This window comes from Lepidochelys kempii, chromosome 2 (assembly GCF_965140265.1).
Source record: "Lepidochelys kempii isolate rLepKem1 chromosome 2, rLepKem1.hap2, whole genome shotgun sequence".
Lineage (NCBI taxonomy): Eukaryota > Metazoa > Chordata > Testudines > Cheloniidae > Lepidochelys > Lepidochelys kempii.
Window position 1 is genome coordinate 85,767,891 of NC_133257.1, and position 17,574 is coordinate 85,785,464.

A 17,574-nucleotide genomic window follows, 5' to 3' on the forward strand; every position below is an offset into this window, starting at 1 on the left:
GCTGAATTGGAATTCGTTTGCAAATTGGATACTATTAATTTAGGCTTAAATAGAGACTGGGAGTGGCTAAGTCATTATGCAAGGTAGCCTGTTTCCTCTTGTTTTTTCCTACCCCCCCCCCCCCAGATGTTCTGGTTTAACTTGGATTTAAACCTGGAGAATGGTCAGTTTAGATGAGCTATTACCAGCAGGAGAGTGAGTTTGTGTGTGTATGGGGGTGGGGGGGATGTGAGAAAACCTTGATCTATGCAGGAAATAGCCCGACTTGATTATGTAAAGAGTTGTCACTTTGGATGGGCTAGCACCAGCAGGAGAGTGAATTTGTGTGGGGGGGTGGAGGGTGAGAAAACCTGGATTTGTGCTGGAAATGGCCCACCTGTTGATCACTTTAGATAAGCTATTACCAGCAGGACAGTGGGGTGGGAGGAGGTATTGTTTCATGATTTCTGTGTGTATATAAAGTCTGCTGCAGTTTCCACGGTAAACATCTGATGAAGTGAGCTGTAGCTCACGAAAGCTCATGCTCAAATAAATTGGTTAGTCTCTAAGGTGCCACAAGTACTCCTTTTCTTTTTGCGAATACAGACTAACACGGCTGTTCCTCTGAAACCCCTTACTTGTTTGGGTGAATCCCCAAAGTGTCACATATGTATGATGCAAGCAGAGTACAGGAGTTTAAGGCAGAAGGGAATCCAACTTTTGCTTAAATCCTCCCATTCCCGACATGACAAAAGGCAGCCAGAGGAAACATTAAATTAATTCAAATATACAAAGACATTCAAAATGAAGGAATCACAATTACACCATATAAACTATATATGAATGAACCCCCAATATGTTCAATTAGTAAAACTAACTGATTATCTATGCATGTCTGATAAAGCCACCTTCTCTGGATAAATCCATGCTTTCTTATTTCATTTAATCCTGTCAAACCCCTATTAACTCTCACAATCAGATATTCTATAGTTAGCTTCATCAAACTGAAAGACACTTTCAACAATTCTTACACATAGGGCATGTAGCTGAATAATACACTTTTCCCCCAAGATGATTTGGCAAAAGATATGATAGACAAAAAGCTCTTCTAAGTGTGGATGGCTGACCAAGGAAACAAAGAATTCGCTAAGAGCAGGCTGACCTCAAGAAGCTAAAGAGGGAAAGAGTAAGTGAGACAGGTAAAAAGAAAAAAGTATCATACATGATAGTCATAAGAGGATGAGAAAAGAATCACAAACTGTACTGTATTTTTCTGGTATATGGATATACTGGCTGATATAGAAACAAACTCTGAGTTGGGAACAAGGAAAATGGGATTAAAAGTAAAAAAAAGAGTTAAATAAAAAGAAAACTGATACCTTCAATTAGCGATCAGATGGATGGAATACTACATGATGAAATAGAAAACTTAGCTCACTGAAGTCTGGCAAAATTTTTGTGAATTCTTAGAAGACAGTTAAACTGCAGCTGAAACAGGCTTTCCACATAAAACTGTATTTTATCCTTGCTTTTAAAATGAAAAATCGAGAACCTGATCTTACTACTTGATATAGAGATGGAGACATGCCCCGTGCACAGTGCATGAAGAAGACATTTAGAAAGCAAAAGTCATACTATTACTGTAGCTTGACTGGAAAGCTAACAAACAATCAATCAAACAAACAAAACATTCCTCTTAGATTTTGCTTTATTAATCCCTGTTTTATATCATGTAGCTATGAAGAGAGCACAGAAGGAGCACTTTGCCATGCTAACAAAGCTAGATATTACTTTAAAGTAAGGATCCCAAATATGCTTTCAAATGTATATTTAATAAAATGAAATTGAGTATCACATAAACATTGTGACAGACGAAAAGCTGCTACGCATTAATCTATGGTTGCTGACATATAATAGAGTGTGATATAATAGTGTGTAATAGTATGAATATTGTAAATATCCTAGTTAGTGAAGTAAAGCTACTTATAACTATGGTGGGTTATTAGAATTTTCTGAATGAGTGTACTGATCTAAGCTAGTAAGGGACTGCGGGAAGAGCAAACAGGAAAGCCACACAATAATAGAGCTAGGTAGAAAATAGTTTTCCTGTCCCATGACGGTTTTTGAGATTTCAAAAATCTCTGTTTAAAACAAAACCAAAACCAACCAACCAAAAAAATAAAATAAAATCAAGTTGTTGGTCCCTTTGTAATCTGCGGGCTACACAGTACATCAGTTGTCGCACAGCTTTGGTTGGGATACAAGGCTTTTTTGTTTTGTGAGGTTTTCGTTTTGGAAAGTGAACTGAATTATGATTTTAAAACTTAAAATATCCTTTACTCAGTACTTGCTAATTTAGATTCTTCAGCTAAATAGGCTGCTTTTATTTCCTCCTTTGGATATCCGGCCAAGACAGGGTAGGTGTTTTATGTACAAATATCTAAGGGGATTGCATACCGAATAGAAAAACTGCAATTGAAATAAACAAAGAACTTGTGGCAGGCAGTATTTAGAAATAAAATGCACATGTACCCGGGGGAGAAAGTTGGAACTGACTGAGCACCAGCTATTTCAAAGTTCTGTTAGACTTCTCAGAGGTTTTTGTCCAAGGGCAAATCTGTCCATAAAGAAACAGATACTTGAGTAATTTAGGAACATTTTAATTCTTAGGATTTTCAGTTTGATTTTCAGTTAGTGAGGAGTCACAGCTGGAGAAAATGCCAAGAGTGAGGCAGAGCCAGTAAAGAGCTGGATAAAAAGTAGCTAAATAAGGCCTTCATGGAAGTTGAGACTGAATTTTAAGATAGATTGAAAAAAGACGTCAGTTCTGGTTAGGCTGTAACTATGCCTCTACAGTGAGAGCTACATACTTGCAGAATCGAGCCTATGATGTTTAAACATATTATAATTATCTAGTTGAATCTGAATGAAATGAAGAGTTAGGGAGCTTAATTTTGCATGAAACCCCACGCTACACATTTGAGCGGTCCTGAAAGAGTTGCTATATCCTATCAGTTCTCTGATTATTTCAGATTCATTTGGTTTCACTGAAAGAAAAAAAAAAAGGAAGAATCCTGCCCCCATCCAATAATAGCTCTCCTGTCCACTATAGACTTTGATGACCAGTGCTGACCAGCACAGGGACCAAAAGTTTTTGAAAATATTGTCACGGCCAGATGTCAGTGGAGTATGCATTTATAAGGGACTGAGTCCTCTGGGGTATGTCTACATTACAGGTGCTACAGTAGCACTGCAGCTACACTGCAGTAGTGTAGACACTTACTACAGCAATGTTGATTTAAATCCACCCTCTTGAGAAGCAGTTGCTAGGTTGATGGAAGAATTCTTCTGTTGACCTAGCGGTGTCTACACCAGGACTTAATTATGTCTGGGAATTTGTCACATCCCTGAGCAACGTAGCAAGGTTGACTTAAGTTTTAGGTGTAGACCAGGCCATGTAAGAATGTGCTGTCATTACCCATTAAGTGAGAGAGAGGTGATCAAATAAAATTCTGTACCAAGTTAAAAGGAAGGCTCTCCTCAGGAAACTGATGACAAGTAAAACCTGTGATAACTGAGGCCATGGATATCTATACTCAGCCTAGATTAAATCTGTTTATTTTGGGTCTCTAAGAAGAGGAGTTTGTAGCAAGTGACTGGGTGGGAACTCTCCTTTTTCTCTTTCCTTTTCTTGGTCCTACTACCTCATGTAACTTAATCTGGTATACCCCCAGGCCAGAAGCAGTTAAGACAGTCTTTGCTGCAATGTACAATCATGGCCGGGTGTCTATGAGTGAGCGAGTGGCAGGCCCACTTAGAGGATAAGAACATAAGAGCTGCCATCCTGGGTCAGACCATGGTCCTTTTTGCCTGGTATCCTTTCTTCTTCAGTGACCCATACAAGAAATTCAGGGGGAGTGTACAGAACAGGGTAATTATTGAGTGATCCAGCCCTGTCTTCCACTCCTGGCTTCTGGTAGTCAGAGATTTAGAGATGCCCCAAGTACAGTGTCCCTGACTATCTTAGTCATTGATGGACCTATACTCAATAAACTTATCCAGTTTTTTCTTGAACTCAGTTATACTTTTGGCCATCACAATATCCCATGCCAATGAGTTCCACAAGTTAGCTGTGCACTGTGTGAAAAAGTACTTCCTCTTGTTTGTATTAAACCTGCTGCCTATTAATTTCATCTTTCATCAAATTTTCACCTGGTTTTTGTATTGGGTGAAAGGGTAAATAACACTTCTCTATTCACTTTTTCTATACCACTCATGATTTTATAGACTTCTATCATATCCCCACTTAGTCATCTCTTTTCCAAGCTGAAAAATCCTAGTCTTTTTAATCTCTCTTCATATGGAAGCTGTTCCATACCCCAATCATTTTTATTGCCCTTCTCTGAACCTTTTCTAGTTCCATTATATCCTTTTTAAGATGGGGTGACCAGAACTGCACAAAGTATTCTAGGCATGGGCACACCATGGATTTATATAGTAGCATTATGATATTTTCTGCCTTATTTTATATCCCATTCCTAATAGTTCTTAGCATACTGTTAGCCTTTTTGACCACTGCTGTTCAATGATTGGAAGTTTTCAGAGAACTATCCATGGTGATGGTGACTCTAAGATCTCTTTCTTGGGTGGTAACAAGCTAATTTAGAACTCATCATTGTATATGTATAGTTGTGATTGTTTTTTCCAATGTGCATTACTTGGCACTTAACATTGAATTTCATCTGGCATTTTGTTGCCCAGTCATCCAGTTTTGTGAGATCCCTCTGTATTCTTTGCAGTATGTTTTGGACTTAACTATCTTGAATAATTTTTTTCATTGTCTGCAAACTTTGCCACTTCACTGTTCACTCCCTTTTCCAGATCACTTACGAATAAGTTGAACAGCACAGGTTCCAGTACAGGTCCTTGGGGGATCTCACTGTTCACCTCTCTCCACTGTGAAAACTTACCATTTATTACTACCCTTTGAGTCCTATCTTTCAACCAGTTACTGATCCAGGAGAGGACCTTCCTTCTTAACCCATGGCTACATGTCTTTCTTAAGAGCCTTTGGTGAGGGACCTTGTCAAAGGCTTTCTGAAAATCCATGGACACTATATCAACTGAGTACCCTTATCCATGTGCTTGTGGACTCCCTCAAAGAATTCTAATAGATTGGAGAGGCATGATTTCCCTTTACAAAAGCTGTGTTGACTCTTCCTCCAACAAATTATGTTTATCTATGTGTCTGATAATTCTGTTCTTTACTATAGTTTCAATCAATTTCCCCAGCACTAAGGCATCCTGTAAATGCCAGGATTCCCTCTGGAGAACTTTTTAAAATCCGTAGTCCATTAGCTACCTTCTAGTCATCTGGTAAGGAGGCTGATTTCATCAATTGGTTACATACTAAAGTTAGTGGTTCTGCAATTTCATTTTTGAGTTCCTTCAGCACTCTTGAGTGAATATCATCTGGTCCTGGTGACTCATTACTGTTTAACTTATCAATATGTTCCAAAACCTCCTCTATTGACACTTCAGTTTGGGATAGTACTTCAGATTTGTCACCCGAAAATAGCTCTGATGTGAGTATCTCCCTAACATTCTCTGCAGTGAAGACTGATGCAAAGAATTTGGTCAGCTTCTTTGCAATGGCCTTGTCTTCCTTGAGTGCTTTGTCATCTAGTGGCCCCACTGCCTTTTAGGAAGGTTTCCTGCTTCTGATGTACTTAAAAAATACCGTTAGTTTTTACCTCTTTAGCAAGTTGCTTCTCAAATTCTTTCTTGGCCTGCCTTATGATACTTCTACAATTTATTTGCCAGAGGTTTTGCTCCTTCCTATTTTCCTCATTAGCTGCCTATTACTGACAGTGAAAGCGTGAATTAATAGAGGCCAGTATTTCTGGAGTAGGTGGAACAGGTTTCTAGTCCTGGACTATTAAGTGCATGTAGATTTTATTGTAACTGTGTCTGATATCTGCAGCAAATATATCTGTTATACCACCTTTAGGGAGAGGTACCCGATACTCCTTTCCCCTCCTTCTGTATCCATCTAACAGACCTACTATCTGTTGTTACGGGGTGGGAATTACCACCACCCATCATGTAAAATGGTGGTAAGAAATGGTTAAATTCCTTTATAGAACCAGATAGCTGAAACAATAGGGGTCTCCACCCCAACCCCAGCCACATCACCGCCCAAAACAAAGATACATGCAAGGCACATGTGGGCAGAGGGGTTTTGGTGTCTATTATTTTGTGAAAGACTGCATCTGTGAAAGTGAGGAAAAAGGTACAGAGAAGTTTAGAGAGAAGGCAGCAAGGAAACAACCGACACAGCTTGAATAAAAACTAGGAATGTGGCCCTGAGAAAAGCCTAGAGAAAGAGCACTTTTTGAGCCGAGTGCTGGCTGAAAGGGTTTGGAGCTGTGAGCAAGAAAACCTCTCTCCTGTTGTTCAATTCCTCCTGTGTTCACAGAAACAGGACTTGTTTATTTACAAAGAATGTACACAAGATTGCATCAAAATTACCTAACTCCATCATCAATTTCTCCTCCTAACTTGGAAGAACCTGCAAAACCCCTGAATTTCTGGCTAACTGCATGGGTCAAAAAGGATCTTCTTTTTTCTACCTAGGCTGACTATTGCATTACTGCCTATCTGTGAATCAGCCTGAGGCAAGGGCAAAGGAGATTATTACATGGATGCTATAAGATGGAATTAAACTACCAGTTGAGGTTGTGAACCCCACAAAAGGTATGGTTAAAGTGGTAATAAAGGACAAAATGTGACCCTGAAGAGCCTGGAAAGACAAAATAAAAGGCAGAATAACCCAGTAATTCCTAAAACACAGGAGAAAGAATGGAAACATGCAGCAGTCTTTTAAATCCTTCTGCAATGTCCAGTATAGGGCTGCAGGTGCTCCCCTCTCCGGACTTTAAAGAGGCACCTGGAAAAGGAGTAGCAAATGACTAAAGATCTGTTTCTTTAGATTATAGTTTTAGGGCCATATTCTCCAACCCACATTCTCTCCTCAGTCCTCTGGGATCATCTACAATCATCTTTCATTCTCTTACTCATACCCTACCCCACCCAATTTTTTTCTAAACCACCAAAACTTCCTTTCAAGTACAAAAAGAATGGACATTCTTCTTATGTGGGTTGATGCTTAGAGTTATTTTAAAACAGGAAACATTTTAACATAGCTTTTCTCATTCTTAAGAAAAAATCAATTTATTGAAAAGATATCTCTCACTTCCAGGCATCCATTACAGGCTAATAATGGCACCTACGTACTGCAGGCTCTCTGCCTTCAGCTGCAAGCCTCCCAACGCATTGGAAATGAACTATTACTGTATGATGAAACAACACACATTTTATGTAAATCCCTCAGCTGCGATTGGGTGCAAATTACATGGATAAATCGTGCACACAGAAAAATGACCTTTCACATTCATAACACTGTAGTTTGGAAGTTGTTTCTTACTAGTCATTGGTTTAGAAGAGAACTGTGCTATCACAATTGTTCAAGATGTTTTGAAGTTTATGATGCGTTGCCAGCATACATCCAATAATGCTTACACTTGATATTTTAAATGGTATAAATTAAGCGGCACATTTTTGATAAAAGGACCGAAAAAGCCTTTTGACGATGAAAACCAGTTGAAAAAGTGGCCTTGTAGAGGGAAAGAGATCAGAGACAAGGAACTCAAGCAACTGCAAGCGTGAGATAACACACAAGAAAAGGGAAAAAATTAGGAAAGACTGTAGAATTAACAGAACATGGGAAAAATGGTAGGTGGAATATGAGATGGCTTCTAGCAACCTGAATGTAGAATGAAGTGGTGCTTGCGTGAGGCAGTAGAATGGATACAGTGAATGGATACAGTCATGGTTATCTTTGCACGTCAGAGAGCAAGAGTTTCTTATTTTCTTTCTTTTTCTTTTTTTTTTAAGCAACCATAAATAATTTAAAAGATTTGAAAAAATCATCACCCTCATATCTTCTGGTTTCTGTTACAAAGCCTGAACCCCATTAGGCAGGGGAGTGAGACGGACATGCCCACTTTTTGCTATCCTGTTTAAACAAAGTGGCTGAAGGAGTAATTCATTACCACCTCTCGTCCCCTCCAATTTTTAAAATGTGATCACACCACCGCAAGGAGGAGGACTTTATGCAGGTTTTATTATGCAAGAGGATCCTCTCAACTCATCTGCAAGTAGAGGGCCAAATCCTCAGCTTGTATAAATCAGCATAGTTCCACTGAGTGCATTGATTTACAACAGGTGAGGGCTGTTAGGATGGTGTTAAATTATTAGGAATTATTGTGATTGATACGAATGAATGTAGACAAACATGATTTTGGTATGGCTTGATATGTCTGAATTTGATAGAGGATTCTGGGAGCAGGGTTCTCTTAGCATCAGACACTTAGTATGGAAATTTACTGAGAGTGATCGGAGGCTCTATCTGTGTGTGTGTTTCAACATGGAACTTTGGAACATATCAGCCGATGGCCCGCTCACCAAGTAGAGAAAATGCAAAAACACGCAATCAATGAGCTTGACACAGGCTGACCAGGGTCAAAATGACCCTTTTGGATGGCACCACCCTAAGAGCTCAAGTGAACAACTGATGAGAGGGTAAATATCAACTGATCTTTGGTCTCTGTTTTGCAGTTCCTTTTAAAATATTAATTAGGAAAAACAAGTAATGAAACGTCCACAGGGCATATTTTGAGGACATGTGACTCCTTTGAGAGCCGAGGGCATAAATGTTAAGAATATCATATGTACAGTTCTTAGTTCCCCAATTAACATCTGAAGAGTTCTGTGATGCTGTAAGACAGAGGGTCTTAGGGCAGCCAACACCCTGCTATGAGGGATTTTTGTAGGACTTTTGAACCAGAGGGCCTCGGGGTAACCAAGACCCTGCTTTGGGGGACATTTGAGAGAAAAAAAAGAGAAGAAAAGAAAAAGAAGTCTCTATCTAGGACTGGTAGCTATACCTGCTTTGTTTGCCAATCAGGATACTGTGTAAGGCCAACATAGTTACTGAGGGTTTATGCTTGGGGAACGGAGGCTTATTAGGGAGGTTTCAGAGTAGCAGCCGTGTTAGTCTGTATCCCCAAAAGAAAAGGAGTACTTGTGGCACCTTAGAGACTAACCAATTTATTTGAGCTTAAGCTTTCGGAGCTACAGCTCACTTCATTGGATATAGCTCACGAAAGCTTATGCTCAAATAAATTGGTTAGTCTCTAAGGTGCCACAAGTACTCCTGTTCTTTTTTTATTAGGGAGACGTATTATATAACCTTTTATTGACTGAGTAATTCTTTCTCCAATAAACTGCTGTGCATTGAGCAAATTGAATCTGAATTTTCACTGGTACCAATAACCATCTGCCCAGCTGTGGGCCCGTAAAGATCCATTTCAACAAGGGCCAGAATGTGTAGCTCCTGCACAGCCTAGCTGTAGCTGCATTCCTGGGAGCAGAAAGAGTAGCAGATGTGACCACTTTGTTCTCCCCACCCCTGTGTTTTTGAGTCAGTGGATCTGCATGTCTCTCCTTACACTATTGACTCTCCTGCTCCCAGGAAGAGCATGGTTCTATGGTATGTGGGGATATGCAGGTTTCCCAGTCTGATCCACATACGCAGAAGAAACTTAGCATCTCCAGTGCATTTCATGCCTAGCAAGGATTTGGAGCAAGCATTTGACTCCTAGTGTAATATATATGGTGCCAAGTGGTGCCTTTCTTTTGCCCCATCCTGAATTCCCTCTTTGTTACTCACCAGTACTGCTCTGAATGGTCCTCACTGTGGTGGCCGTGCGTGGGGGAGATGAGGACCTCAGGGACACGCATTCATCATCTTGGGAACAGCCCTTCTCAATTGCTCTCACATAGCTGTGGCTCCTCATGCGGAAGCAGCCTGGCACTGGCAGATCCAGGGCCTCGACGGCCTGAGACTCTAGTTCGCTGAACACTGACTCACAGACCGATTCAAACTGACCATTTACTTCCATCTCACTCACCTGCAGGCCAAGAACAGGTAGTTTCCTGTAATTATATCTCATTAGATCAATCTATCCTGTAATAACATTTACAAACAAAGATGGAACAATACCTAAAATTTCCATTAAAAGTTCCCTTTGAACAGTAAATGATTTACACTTTAAATCTTTTTTTTTTAACACAGTAACAATTCTCCAAGTAAAATATAAAATGTGCATATTCAGAGTGAAGAAAACAGAGCTGTGGACATTGAGGGCTCAGTCCCAATCTCATGTAAGTAACCCTATTTGGGCCAACAGCAGGGATTAAATCTGGGACTTCTAGGATTAAGAGTCTGAGCCTCTCCAATTTGAATGAAAGGACTAACTCCCTTGGCTGGCAGCTATAACAGACTATTTAACCCTTTTTGAGAACCAGCTCCCAGAGAGAAACAAAGAGCCAGACTCTCCTAGCTTGAATGACACTCAAAACCACATGGCCTTGCCGGGTATCTTACAAACGCTGCAACCATTTGCCTGTGCTTATATGGCAATGGGCACCCACATTTCTAAACTCAGGATTGAGCCTTGAGACTGGTATTAAAATTATAATAATCACAATAGGGAAAATGCAAATCTGAGACAATAATATATACCATGATTTCACTATTTCTCAGGCATTCCAAAGGCACAGAGACCAAGGGAAGATGTGGGGTGGTCGAGGAAGATATGAAAGATGCTAGACTGGGATGAATTTTAAGAAAAAATAGGCTGAGATTCAGGCCATATTTCTAAAAAGTGAAATCTATTAGACTGTGGAATAACTTTCCACGGGAACTAGTGGAAAGAGATTGATTGCTTGAAAGAACAATCCTACATTGGCAGGGGATAAACTAGATTGTCAGACAGGTGTCTCCCAGAGCTCACTTCTAGGATTTCTTTTAAGCTTTCTATTTTTATTGGCAAGGAAGCCTACACTCTTCGGAGCACAGATAGCTTCAACCGTCTCACAAATCCATCAGTCTAAACTGGAGTCAAATGGTTTTATCCCACACTTACAATTTCAGTTTGCTGGTTTCTGCTGGCTTCCTTCATAACTCAGTTTCTACAGCATCTGCTTATACTTTATGCTAGTGCTATAGACCCCTACAGCATATAATAAGCAGACGACTCCTTCGAACATCCACATTCAGCAATCCCTGCCTGAGCAGTGTAGACTTCATCTTGGACCGAAGTCACTTCTCTAGCCCATTTATCCTGCATAGAAGTCCAGGGGTGAAATCCTGGCCTGACTAAAGTCAGTGGCAAAGACTCAGTGAATTAATGGGGCCAGGACTTCTTAAGTCCAACTAGTGACACTTTTAGAATGCCTTGATATTTATATTACATGAACACAGGGACAGCATTATTTTTATGCCATGAATACTTTAAAATGAAAATTGATCTAAGTCCAAAAAGGAAATCTCCACTGAAAATGTACTGTCCAGTTAAATTGGCCTTTACTTTTGCAGGCATAAATTGGAGGTTCAAAACGGTGACAGCATCATCTACAGCATGAGTTATTACCAGTGATTTAGAGCATACAACACCAAATGAAATGCAGTGCCCTGCGCTAGTTGGCAAAAAATACACAACATGTGAGAATACCCTCGCAGAATAATGTATCTGACTATGATGTTTTAATGTGCATATTCATTCAAGTTTTCCCAAAGAAAATTACCTTCTATTTGAGCACCATTTCAGGGCCCAATTTTGTGAAGTACTGAGCATCCTTCGCTCCCACTGTTTTTAAGCAAAGTTGAGGGCACTCAACACATCCCTGACCTGGATCCTATTTTGCATGCATGGCAGCTAGACAGATGTGACAGCATGATGACTCCATATGCATATTTTATACAGGAGCAGGATATTCCACTGTGTCAACACTCACAATTTAAAATGCCCCAAAGTACACAGTATTCAACTGACAGACTGTAGCTGGCACAGAAGAGGATGTTATGATTTTTCAGGAAAATAATGCACATCTTCATAATTAATATGTGAACCAAACACATATGTACCATGTACATCGTAAAGTCAAAGCTCTATCAGAATTAAAAATAATGCGTAAAAGAAGTAATAAACCTTTTCAAAATATTGAATTAATGTCAAAACAACAATTGTGGAATATAAAATACCAGTAACCCTTATTCTTTTCCCCCCTCAAACATTTTATGGTCCTCACTCCTTAAAGGAAAACTCATTCTCACTAGGAATCCAAGTCCTACATTTTTAGAAGTGACTCGTTGTTTTGTATGCTAAACCCGAAACTTCTTAGAGGGAGTGCTGAGCACCTGTCCACTAAAAATCAGGCCCCTTTAAGACATTTCACATTGTGCAACCAAAATCACCAAACAATTTTCAGAATTTAGACTATGACATTTTCAAATCTTAGTCCTTCACAAAAATGTACATGAAAAACATCCCCATAAGTCCTTTTAAAATTTAAATGCTTTTGAAAATATGTAATTTGTTACATGTCTGACTTCACTGCACAACCAAAAAGGGTTTCTGGTTCTACACGTTGCACATACAGCTGAACTGGCTGGGGATTGATTTTGATCTTGTTCTTAGCTGTGCATGCTTGCCACTCACCTGACTAATCGTGCTCATGGCTCTCATGTAGCTCTCATTCCGGGAACGGAATTTAGGAGAAGTTAACAGACTTGCAGGGTCCAGACTGTCCAAACTCCTGTTGATTGAGACTTCACTCACTGCCCTCAAGTAACTGTGGCTCCGGATTTGAAGTTTTGGAGAGTGTTCGCTGGATATCCTTGAAGGAAACAGTGGGAAAGAGACATTTCATCAAATCCAAATAGCTTAACTGTGACTGGGAATGACAGTAAATTGTTCTACAGGAAAGTAAGACTAAAACCAGAAATTATGTAACCCTGGGGCATTTATACATTCAGTACGGCCAGTTCCAGTTCGTTTATAAGTACAAATTTTAGAAGTGATTTTATACACATGCTAGAAGTCTAACTACTAAGATGGGTGAACTTGAGTGCCTGGTATTAAATAAGAATGTTGATATAATAGGCATCACATAAACTTGGTGGAATGATAATAATCAATGGGACACAGTAATACCAGGGTACAAAATATATTGGAAGGAGAGAACAGGTCATGCTGGTGGGGAAGTGGCACTATATGTGAAAGAAACCATAGCGTCAAATATAATAAAAATCTTAAATGAACCAAACTGTACCATAGAATCTCTAGGGACAGAAATTCCATGCGCCCCTGACCAGGATGGTGATGGGAAATGCTCAGGGAAATTAGAGAGGCTATAAAAACAGAGAACTCAACTGTAATGGGGGATTTCAACTATTCCCATACTAACTGGATACATATCACCTCAGGATGGGATGCAGAGATAAAGTTTCTTGACACCATAAATGGCTGCTTCTTGGAGCAGCTAATCCTGGAACCCAAAAGAGCAAAGGCAATTCCTGATTTTGTCCTAAGTGGAGCACAGGCTCTAGTCCAAGAGCTGAAACACTTGATAATAGCGACCATAACTGAGGCTACGATTTTGTCATGGATATTTTTAGTAAAAGTCAGGGACAGGTCACGGACAAAAAACAAAAAATCATGGAAGACGTGACCTGTCCCTGACTTTTACTAAAAATATCCCAAACAAAATGTGGAGGGAGGAGGGTCCAGCACCCTGTCCCCCACCGCCACAGTGGCTGGGAGCTGCAGGGACCCCATTGCCCAGTGGCAGGGAGGGGTCCCCCTGCCGCCCTGCGGGACTAGAGCTGGGGGGACCCCCCACTACCCTGCAGGACTGGGATCTGCGTGGGGAGTGTGACCCCTGCTGCTCGTGGCAATAGGGGAGCTGCAGGGTGGGGCAGTGTTAGTGGCGGAGGCTGGGGAACAGTGGGGAGCCCTTGCCCCCAGCCACTGAGCAGCTTCGGCGTCTGCGAGCTACAGGGGGCCCCTGCCCGCGGTCACTGAGCAGCTCCAGGATCCCTCTGCTGCCATCACTGGTGACTGGGAGCTGCGGTGGAGCCCTGGCTGCTTGCAGCAGCTGAGCTGCTGCAGGGGAGACCCCTGCCAGCGGGGACGGCTGGGCAGCTCAGGGATCGCCAACTACGGTGCCAGGTGGTCAGTTGCAGGGGGTCCTGCCACCCACAGCCCCCCCACGACCCACGACCCCCGTGACATAATCTTAGCCTTAACCATTATACAATTAAATTTAACATCCCTCGGGGGGTGGGGGTGGGGGAGAGACACCCAAAGAAGCCCACCGCAGTATCATTTAACTTCCAAAAGGGGAATTACACAAAAATAGGAAGCTAGTTAAAGAGAAATTAAAAGGTATCACAGTCTCAAAAATGAAATGCCTGCAAGATGCATGGACACTTTTTAAAAACACCACAATAGAAGCTCAAATTAAATGTATACCCTAAATTAAAAATATAGTAAGAGGACCAAAAAAGTGCCACCATGGCTAAACAACAAAGTAGTGAAGTGGTTAGAGGCAAAAAGGCATCCTTTAGAAACAAAGAATCCTACTGAGGAAAACAGAAAGGAACATACACTCTGGCAAGTCAAGTGAAAAGGCATAATTACAGGCCAAAGGTACAATTTGGGTCATTTAAGATTTTTATTATATTTGACTCTATGCTTTCTTTCACATATAATGCCACTCCCCCACCAGCATGACCTATTCTGTCATTGGTATATATTTTGTACCCTGGTATTACTATGTCCCATTGATTATCATCATTCCAACAAGTTAATGTGATGCCTATTATATCAATATAAGGCCAAAAAAGCATTTGAAGAGCAATTAGCCAAAGGCTCGTAAACGAACAGCATTTTTTGTTAAGTACACCAGAAGTAGGAAGCTTTCTAAACAATCAGTGGGGCTACTGGACAATCGAGCTGCTAAAGGAGCACTTGAGGAAGATAAAGTCATTGTTGAGAAGGTAAATGAATTATTTGCAATAGTCTTCAGTGCAGAGGATATGAGATAGGTTGCCACACTTGAGCCATGATTTTTAGGTGACAAATCTGAGGAACTGTCGCAGACTGAAGTGTCATAAGAGGAGGTTTTGGAACAAATTGATAAATTAAACAGTAATAAGTCACCAGGACCAAAGGGTAGAAGAAAAGGCCTACTGGAAAGCCATACAGTTGACTGGTTCATCAAGCACAGAGCTGCTGAGCATCCACTGTTCACACTGAAATCAGTGGGAGTTGCAGGTGCTCCGTTCCTCTTAGGGTTTGTCTCATAGGGAGGTAACCTGGTGCTAATCTTTTGAAATATACATTTGATATCCTATCTATGTATGCATTTTACAGCATATTCCAGTTAGACTTGACAGCTTGCTTCCTAGGCAATTCTAGGAGATAAGGGCCGCTAACTGTAAATCAATTACATAGAATGTACACAAAATGCAGCTGGAGTGATTGGACAACCTAACCCTAACCTTATAGTAAATCATTCCAAGAATATACTGCTACATGGGTGTAATTTGGTTACATTCAATAGTTGTTTTGGATAGTGACAATAGCTGCCAGGTTGGTAGGCATTTTTCACGTCAAACAGCTATTTTCCATTTTCAGGAAACGCATTAAGTAGCTTCTAAATGCACATTCATTTAAATTCAAAAGTTTGAAAAGTCCATTTCTGTTTTTCCACCTATAATGAACACATCATAAGAAAAATGGGGAACTAGCTAGAAGCTGAAGGTCCTCTTTCATCATACTGGGCCAGACAGACCAACGATAAACACATTTCCTTAACTGATGTGTTATTTGACCCAAAGCAATAATATTGTCATCATAAGTGGGAATAATACTTTGTATGGATTCCAGTGTCAACAGTGACTCTCTGGTTGTGATTTCGTATACTGAAATTGTAGCAAAGAAAATCATTTCTGTTTTACAGGACAAATGCTATTTAAAGTTATTGCACTGCCTTGTTCATCATAGTTATCTGATCATGCACATTTCAAATATTTCTGTTAGTAAAACATTTCAGAGATGATGTTTTGGGACAGGTCAGAGGGGGCCCCGTATTCTGGGCATGAGGGAATCATTTTTAGACTTGCAACTCATTTGATGTTTTGTTGAGGCTTGACACTGAAGAATTTCTTGAAAGGAAAGAAAAATGTGTAGAAACTAAAATAAGTTATCTTCAATAATGAGGCGTTTTGGTACTTTTAAGGCAGTTGGAAAAACAATTATAAATTCAGTTCATCCTTTGATTTTTCTCTCTCTCTCTCTCCTTTAAGAGGAATATTTGCTTTTGTATGGTCCATTTAGGATACTGATTTTCCCTTTTAAGAAAACTAGAGTTTGTAGCCAACTGTATTTCTGTTATCCATTGCAGACACATTTACTGCAGGGGTGTCCAAATTTTATATTACCGGTGGCTAACAACACTTGAACCTTACTAGGCACAGCAGGGCCACAAATTCTTTTGCTCAAAATTGAAGAAATTGCAGCCTCAGCCATTCAAAGCTACAAGTCCCTATATGAAATTCTCCATCTGAGCAACTTTTTACATAGATAAAGATGGCACAGTATGGTCTCCACAGGCTGTATCACCATATAAAGAGGATGGCAGCTACACAGCAAAGTGGTCTCCATCATGGCCTTCCACTTAAACAAACAGCTTTAGAGATTTTTTTTTTTAAAGAGCACAGAGTGCAGTAAATGTTGAAAGGAACAGCTCTTCTACATCAAACATGATTTTTTTTCCTGGGGGGATGCCCTCAGTTCCTTACAAAGATGGCTTGGTCACAATATTGAACAAGTCAGTTTTCCATTTTGAAATGGAAACCTCACTACTGTCTGTGTATGTCTGTGTATGAATGAACGAGAATGAGAGACAGAAAACATAAAATTAGTCATAAGAAATACACACGAGGCTGATTTAAAGAGAACCTGTGTGCCATTCTGTGTTTAATTTCTGCAAGCAATTACAGATATTGTGCACTCAAATATGTAATACTAGTTATTTGTATGTGCAGTTGGAAAACTGCACATACAAATAACTAGTATTACATATTTGAGTTTAATGGTTAGACCCCAGGTGTAATTATGACAATACTGCAAAACCTATTAGTAAGGGCCACAATTGGAATGCCATGTTCTCTGGATGATCTAATAAAAATGAATTTGAACTGTTTACTATTAAATAATTATTATTACAGAATTCTGTCACCACTTGAAGACTGGTCATTCATTTGCCTTCTTCAATCAGTGAGTCAGTAATTGGATGGACTAGATATAAAAAATGTTCAGATTACTCTTGGGGCAATAATTCCAGATTTCCAAATGGAATCTGGAATTTCATTTAGGATATTCTCCAGCAGTGCTCAAACACAACACCACACACACACACACACACACACACACACACCACTAAAAATAAAATGGCTGACCTAGCTATCACCTCTATTTGTGGCTGGCAGAGCCTTTTCATAACAATTTACCAGAACCTGATCAGTAGATTTCTTGAAAGTAATTCCTTGTATGTCATTTACTTGGAGCACTGAGAATATGCATAAAATCCAAGTTAAATGAATAATTCATTACAAAAAAT

The 17,574-nt window shown here is 40.1% G+C and overlaps 1 protein-coding gene across 14 annotated transcripts in view; it reads right to left on the minus strand.

The window, feature by feature from the left end:
- Positions 1-17,574, minus strand: part of DLGAP1 (DLG associated protein 1) — a 639,595-nt gene that overhangs the window by 128,054 nt on the left and 493,967 nt on the right. For all 14 annotated transcript variants that reach the window (XM_073331531.1, XM_073331536.1, XM_073331533.1 and 11 more), the window contains 2 exons: positions 12,606-12,783; positions 9,773-10,013 (listed from right to left, as the gene is read on the minus strand). In XM_073331531.1, coding sequence (XP_073187632.1) covers positions 9,773-10,013; positions 12,606-12,783 — 419 coding nt within the window. The remainder of the gene's footprint in view (positions 1-9,772; positions 10,014-12,605; positions 12,784-17,574) is intronic.